At 13.2% G+C, this 8204-nt stretch overlaps 1 protein-coding gene across 1 annotated transcript, besides 22 other annotated features; it reads left to right on the top strand. All coding sequences in view use genetic code 6, as the record gives it.

Annotated features, from left to right (window-relative positions):
- Positions 1-185: 185 nt before the first annotated feature.
- Positions 186-215: a microsatellite.
- Positions 189-218: a microsatellite.
- A 92-nt stretch (positions 219-310) lies between these two features.
- Positions 311-367: a microsatellite.
- Positions 368-667: 300 nt separating this feature from the next.
- Positions 668-692: a microsatellite.
- A 48-nt stretch (positions 693-740) lies between these two features.
- On the top strand, positions 741-5060 carry IMG5_132950 (protein kinase domain protein; the record flags this gene model as incomplete). Its single annotated transcript, XM_004031935.1, has 6 exons — positions 741-794; positions 1053-1160; positions 1291-1489; positions 3290-3692; positions 4052-4484; positions 4638-5060. The coding sequence occupies 6 exons, from the start codon at positions 741-743 to the stop codon at positions 4644-4646; spliced, it is 1206 nt and encodes a 401-aa protein (XP_004031983.1). The 3' UTR covers positions 4647-5060.
- Positions 1166-1223: a microsatellite.
- Positions 1168-1224: a microsatellite.
- Positions 1168-1226: a microsatellite.
- Positions 1944-1983: a microsatellite.
- Positions 1946-1991: a microsatellite.
- Positions 2652-2685: a microsatellite.
- Positions 3702-3744: a microsatellite.
- Positions 3761-3813: a microsatellite.
- Positions 3761-3816: a microsatellite.
- Positions 3889-3986: a microsatellite.
- Positions 3893-3944: a microsatellite.
- Positions 3893-3955: a microsatellite.
- Positions 4497-4573: a microsatellite.
- Positions 4506-4591: a microsatellite.
- Positions 5061-5196: 136 nt separating the features above from the next.
- Positions 5197-5276: a microsatellite.
- Positions 5260-5361: a microsatellite.
- Positions 5287-5361: a microsatellite.
- Positions 5362-7708: 2347 nt separating this feature from the next.
- Positions 7709-7778: a microsatellite.
- Positions 7779-8204: the final 426 nt, after the last annotated feature.

Here is an 8204-nt window from a genome sequence, read left to right as displayed (position 1 = left end):
TTTGATAAAATATATTATTTTTATTAATTTTTTATAATAAACTTATATAACAAATTAAGTTTATTATTTATTTAATAAATTTATAATTATAATTATGTTAAATATGCTTTCTTAAAATTTTAAAATTTAAACTATTTAATGTGTTTCTAATTTAATTAAAGAATTTTTTATAAATTATTAAATAAATATATATATATATATTTATATATATATATTTAAATAATAATAATTTTTATAAATTCAGTTAATTTTGTCAAAAAATAAATTAGATTTAATATATTTTTAATATAAATATATATATAATATCATGTTATTAGTATAAATATTTTTTAAAATTTATTATAATATATTTTTTTTTATTATTATATAAATATAAAAAACTAAAAAAATAGTAATTATAGATCAAATTAATCTAAAAATATGAAATAAAACAATTTTTACGAAAATTATAAATTAGATTTAGTTAATAATAATTTATTTTACAGTATAAACGAATTCGTGTTTATAAAAGATCCATTAAAAAATAAAATTCAATTAGGGATGGGTAGCTTTGGTGAAGTTAGACTAGCTCAAAATAAAAAAACCTAATAGAAATATGCAATAAAAATAAGTATTAATTTAATAAATATTCACGTATATACAAGAAAAAAATAAATAAATAATAACAATATATATATATATATATATATATAGTAATATCTTATAATAAAAATAAAATAAAAAATAGATGAATCTAAAAAATGCCCGATCATTTTAAGAAATATAAGGAATATAAAGAGAAGTTAGAGTACACAGTTAATTAAATCATCCAAATATAATAAAATTTTATGACAGTTTTTAAGAAAATGAATTAGTTTTTATAGTTTTAGAATATGCAATTAATGGGAATCTTTATTCATATTTAAAAAAAAAAAACATTTAACAGAAAAAGAATCATTTAAATATTTTGATTAGACATGTTAAGCAATTTAATATTTACATTCAATGAATATTGTACATAGAGATATTAAAGTATATTTTTTTATTTAAAATCATTTAATAAAATTATATAGCCTGAAAATATAATACTTGATTTTAATTTGTCTGTTAAATTATGTGATTTTGGATGGTGTACTGAAGATATAGAAAATCCCAGAAATTCATTTTGTGGTACATATGAGGTAAAAATTTTTTTTTTTAATTTTTTTTTTTTTGAATTTTTTGTTTTTTTTTTTTTTTTTTTTTAAAAAAAAAAAAGCATAAAATTATTTTATTTTATTCTTTCTTAAAAAATAAATAAAAATAAAATAGTATATGGCACCAGAAATCGTATTTAGATAATAATATGATTATAGAATTGATATTTGGGCTTTAGGAATACTACTTTATGAACTTTTACATGGTTCTGCCCCTTTTAAGGGAAAAAGTTTAAATGAAATTTAATAATAAATACAGAAAGGAGACGTTATTTTTTCTAGATCAATAAGTGTATTATCTAGAAGTATTATTTGTAAATTATTATAGGCAAATCCTTAAAAAAGAATTTCGATTTCAGATATTTAATAGCATCCTTGGATGATTAAAATGAGAGAAGAAAATAAAAATGTTAGATTAGATAGTTATTTATATTCAAAAAATTTAAGGGCTACATGTACTAAAAAAACTAGTTTTTTAGAATATAAATAGAGTATCACAGCAATTAATGATGAAAATAATAATAAAGAAATAAAATTTTAAACATTTTATGAAAGAAATATTTATAAAAATATCCAAAATACATAAAATAATAGTCTATAAAATAAAACGGACAAAAATATTCAGATTTAAAGCAAAAATAATTTATATTAAACTTTCGAAAAATAATAAGTTTCTAAAAAATATTTAAATTTAATTACTGCCTGTTGTACAAATAATAATAATATACCATAAATAATATAAGCAGAAAGTAAATATATAAATAAATATTTATATTTATATATTTTATATTTATATATTTATATATTTTTATTTATTTAAATACATATACTATATATTTTTATATATATTTATCTTTTACTAAATTATATTTATCTTAAAGATGATACGACAGTTCATTTTAATGATTATATGAATGATAATTTAAATATATAAAAAAAAATTGTTTTAAAATATAAAAATAGTTATATTAATACTACTTAATGTTCTTTAAATTAATCAAATAATGCTAAAATTGAAAATAATTAAAATTATATTAATAATAATATATATTTTTTAAGAAATTTAAATTAATCAAAAGAAAAAACTTATACATCATATCTTAAACAATTTAAATAAGAAGAATATAATATTAATAAATAAAATAATTTATAAGAAAATTAAAAATTTGTTACTTTATTTAATTTATCATAAGATTGTTCATAAAAAATATAAAAAGCATAAACTTATAAAGAACATAGTAATAATTAATAAAGTAAGAGTTTAATATCGAGAATCCAATAAATGATTTAGATTGTTTAAAATAATTCTAAAAATATAGAAAAAGGAAATAATAGTAGAAAAATTATTAACTTAAACAAAAAGTAATAAATCTATAGTATTTTATAGAAAAATCTTCTTAAAATTTAAAAATAAAAAATATTGGATTAAAAATCAATTACTTCAAGTTTTTATTTGAATAAATATGATGTTTCAACTTAAAATAATTAAATTTAAAATAAATAAAATTTAGATAATGAATTATCTAAAGAAAAAAAAATTAATTGTAATTTACAGAAAGTTAAATTTAAGATTTTTAAAAAAGTTTTTAAAAATGATTGTATTTGCAATTATTTATTTTTATTTGAAAATTAATAAAAACAGTTTTTAACAAAAATATATAATATATATGAATTAATATATATTTAAAAAGTAATTTAATTATTAGATATTTTATGTTTTTTTTTTTTTTTTGGATAGATTGTTTAATAAATATAAAATATAAATATCAAATTTATTTTTCAAATTAATTTGTTTTCTGTGAATTATATACTAAAATTTAAATATTTTTTTATTTTTTTTAAATATATATATAAAAAATTTAAAAACTTAGTATTTTATATAATATTATAATATAAAAATAGATTTATACTAATATTTTATTAAATAATAAAATAAAAATATAATATAAATTAAATTTTATATAAAGTATTAGTATTTATTATATTAAATAAAAAAATAAATCTTTTTTAAATTAAAAAATAAAAATTATTATAATTTAATAAAATACAAAAAACGATGTTCAATATATTAAAAAAAAATACAAAACAAGCGATTCAATCAACATACATAATAGCAGCAAAAAGAACACCAATAGGAGGATATATGGGTGAATTATCAAAATTTAGAGCTTCAGATTTATTAGGATTTGTATTAAAAAATACATTATATCAATCAAAATTAGACTAATCTATTATAGATGAAGTTATATTAGGAACTTCATTATAAGCATCTTAAGGTTAAAATCCAGCAAAATAAGGATGCTTAATTGGAGGTAACAAAAATCAAAATCAAAATCAAAAAAAAATATAAAAAAAGGTTTAGACGTTTCTATTCCATGTACAACAATAAGTAAAGGATGTGCATCAGGAATTAAATCTATTTTATTAGGAAACGTAAGTATTTTAACAGGATAAAATAATTGTGTATTAGTTGGAGGATTTGAAAGTATGTCTAATGCTCCATTTTATATGCATAATGTAAAATTTTAAAAAAATATTTAAATAAATAATAAAAAAAATTTATATAAATTTAAATGTAAAAGTAAATATATTAAATATATTTATATATATATATATATATTATATATATATATATATTATAATTAAACACAATAATATAATAAAAATGTAAATTTTAATTAATATATAAGTTTATTAATTATTTTATAAATATATATTAAAAAAAAAAAAAAAAATATAAAAAAAATAAAATAAAATAAATTAAATAAATATAAATATAATTTACAAAAAAAAAAAAAAATTTTATAAAAATTGAATATTTAAAATAAAAAAAATATATTAATATAATATATGATTATTTTTAATAAAATTATAAGGTAAGAAAAGGCAAATTTTTTGGCGATTCATTACTTTAGGATTCTATTTTAATTGATGGAATACTTGATGCATATTTAGATTAGCCTTTAGGATATATAGCAGAAATGTAAGCATTAAAACTAAAAATAAATAAGAATATTTGTGATTAAGTTATTATAGAATCTTTTAAAAGAGCTATTAAATCTTAAAAATAAGAATTATTCAAATAATAAATTAGTCCTATTTAATATTTAAATTTAAACGTAATGTATTTAACGTATAAAATAAAAAAATAAAAATAATATAAGGGTGATGTTTTTAATTTGGATAAAGATTCTATTTTAGATTAATTTAATGAATAAGAAATATTAAATGACTGTAAAACTTATGCAAAAGAAGGTGTTATTACATAAAGTAATTCTAATAAATATGCAGATGGAGCATGTGTTTTATGTAAAAAAAAAAAAATATTATTATATATATAAATATATTGATAAATATGTATATATATATATATAATAGTTATATATATATATATATATATTTACATTTATATATATTAACTTATATTATTATGTAAAATTATTTTTAAATGTAAAAATATAGTATTAATGAATGAATAGAAAATTAAAGAATTAAATATATAACCTTTAGCAAAAATAATCTCGTTTGCAGAGACTGAATAAACCCCAGAAGACTACATTTTAGCATCTTAGTAATCTTGCTAATTAGCTTTAAAAAAAGCTAATTTGTCGATAAATGATATTGATTTTTTTGAATTAAATGAAGATTATCCTTCTAATTTAATTAGTTATATTTATAATTTAAAATTAGATATAGACAAAGTAAACATATATGGAGGATCATTAAGTCTTGGAAATCCTATTGGGTATATATTTACTTTTTTTTTATTTTAATTTATTCTTAAGAATGACTGGTGCAAGATTAGTTACTAATTTAATCTATATTTTAAAATAAAATAAAGGTAAATATGGAATTGCAGCTTTAGGAAATGGTGGAGGCGGAGGTAATTGTATTATTTTATAAAACATATAATGATTTAAATATTTATAAAAATTATTGAAAATTGTATATATTTTTTCTTTGATATTTGTTTCAATATAATAAAAATTTTAGAAAAAATCATAAAAATAATTATTATTATATAATTTTATATAATAAATAAAAAAACATAATTTTATTTATATGTAAGTAAAAAAGACAAAATTATATATAATATATAAATATTAAAAAAATATATTTATATATATATATATATATTTATAATTATAATTATTATATTTATTTATTTATTTATATATTTATATATTAATATCTTTTTAATTTTTTATTATAATTATTTCTTTTTTTTATAATATCTATATTTAATTTAACTAATTTTTTTTTTAATAACAATTTTTTAAATTAATATTCTAGAAATTTTTTTTTTTTCTTTTGTTTAACAGTTTTTATTATTTTTTATATGTTTTTTAAATATCTTTTTAACTTTATATTAATTAAATATCTTTTTTTTTATTAAATAAGAAAATAATAATAAATAAAATATATCTTTATTATTATTTAATAGGCTCCGAAATTTTAAAATTTTCTATTATTTAAAATCTTCTTAAATTTATTAATTATTTTCATTGTAGTAAAATAAATAATTCATGATTATTCATTTTATTACAAATTACTAATATATTTATTCATATTCATAATAAAATAAGTAAAATATTTAATTTTATGATTATCTATAATTTTGCTTTCTTAAGTAATTCCTAACTGATAATTATCAATATAAATAACTTCTTATTTTTCATTTTTATATTCCTAAACTAAATTTTTACCAACACCTAAAGATCATTATTATATTATTTTTAGAATTTTAAATTTATATATTATTAAATTTCATAACTTGTTTCCCTTATTTTTTATCTATATTAGAAAATCATGAAAAGATTTCATCCGAATAATATATATAATACACTATCCAGTAATACAATAATTATTCAGTTCTCCATTAAAATAAATATTATTTTACTGAAAATAAAATTTAGTGAAATTTTTAAGACTATATTTATAAAATAAATCTTCATATTAAATTTACATTTAAGCATAAATATCCATTATATAACTGTATAATTATAAAAAATATATCTAATGATATTAAAAATAATTATTTCTAATATTATCTATATATAATCCAAGAATCGTCTTTTATTTATCATTTATGTTTTTTTTTTTTTTTAAAAAAAAAAAAATATTTAATATTAATTAGAATTAATTTTTCCATTTATATTTAGGATTAATTGAAATATATTTATTTTATTAATAAGAAGATTTAATATTTAATCAATATAATTTTAAAAAGGGAGTAATGGAAAATATATTAACCGATTTTTATAAAGATTTTTATCAATACATTAATAATAATTAATATTAAAGTATTTATAATTTATATAAGATAACAAAATTATATATTTAATTTATATAAAAATATTATAAATTATGATTTAAAATGTAATATTTTTGAAAACAAAAAAAAGTTATAATAAAAGTAAATGAAAATATAATATAAAAGTATATTTTTATTATATTTATTTATATAATCATTATTAAGAATTTTTGTTTATAATTTATATAAATTTATATATATTTTCATTACTATAATATATTTTTAATATTTATTACTAATTTTATTATAAATAAAATATTTTTTATTTTAATTAAAAATTATATATTAATTTTTTATTTTATTTTTTCAACTTATTATATATTTATCAATAATTCTTTTAAATGTTTTTCTTTAAGTAATAATAGAACAGATAATTATTTTATATTGGAAAAAGAAATTTCTTTTTCGTAAAAAAAATATTTTTATAGACCCTGATAATAAAAAAATTAGAATAAGTTAAATATCCAAATATTCTTTAATCAGTATAATTTCAATCAGTTTTATGATAATATTATCCTAATGGAAGGCCAGTAAATAATAAAAAATATTGAATTTATAAGATATTATTGATAATTAATAAATTAGTAATTAATAAAATAATAAAGATTAACAAAAATAAGCAATTTCGTAATGTAATATCTAAAAAAAAAGATATTAATTATGCCATAAATTTAATTTTTTTATTAAAGGAAGGAAAATACAACTAAATATATAAAATAAAAGAATATTAAATATTATTATTAAATTAGGCAATGAATTATATACTATAAGAAATTTATTTCTGTTAAAATATCTATATTTTTTTTATTTTTAAAAGTTTTATTATTTCCTTAATTTAATTAAATAAAATCATATAATACTTTGTTATTTTATATTTTTTATCTTCTTATATATTTTTATTATATAACATGATTGTAAAATAAATAACAAAATGGGATATGAATTAAAAATAATTAATTTAAATTAATTTATTTAAAACAGTAAATAATTTATATTTGAATTTTTTTTTTTTTTAAATAAAAATAAATTAATAAAAAATGGATTAAATAGGTTTTTATTAATTATAAGTAAATTTATTTAAACAAATTTTATTTTAGATAAGATATTAAACAAAATAAATGATTTATATTTAATATAAAGCAATATTGAAAACAAAAATAATTCAGAATTAAAAATAAAAATTCAAAATTATAATATTGATAAAGTTAATAATGAATGCAATATTAATATAAATAAAATAAATTATAAAAATATTAAATAAGACAAAGATTAATAATAAAATTATTAAAAATAAAAAGGAAAAATAGTTTATTTAGTGATTAAACTAAAAAAAGCTAAATGGCTATAAATTATTATAAAAAAATCATTTAATTTACAAATCAAAATGAAAATATATATTAATAAAAGAATGTTAGTAATAAAGTAACAATAAAAAAAATAGTAATATATAGAAGTAATAATAAAAATATTTTTAAATATAAAAAAATGAATATATTATTAATGTTAATTATAGATAAAATAATAAACAATTAAAAATAAAAAATAGTAATAATATATTTTTTATGGACAATATAAAAAAATATTAATAATAAATACATTTATATTTATAAAAAAAAAAAAAAAAAAACGTAAAAATAAGCATTTATTATATATATTTCTATAATAAATAATAATAATTTAAAATTAAATTTACTTCTTATTTTTTTTAAAAAAAA

Source organism: Ichthyophthirius multifiliis, assembly GCF_000220395.1.
Source record: "Ichthyophthirius multifiliis unplaced genomic scaffold scaff_1120509251036, whole genome shotgun sequence".
NCBI classification, from domain to species: Eukaryota; Ciliophora; class Oligohymenophorea; order Hymenostomatida; genus Ichthyophthirius; species Ichthyophthirius multifiliis.
The sequence above is the reverse complement of the archived record's forward strand: the minus strand, read 5'-3'. Positions and strand labels throughout refer to the sequence as shown.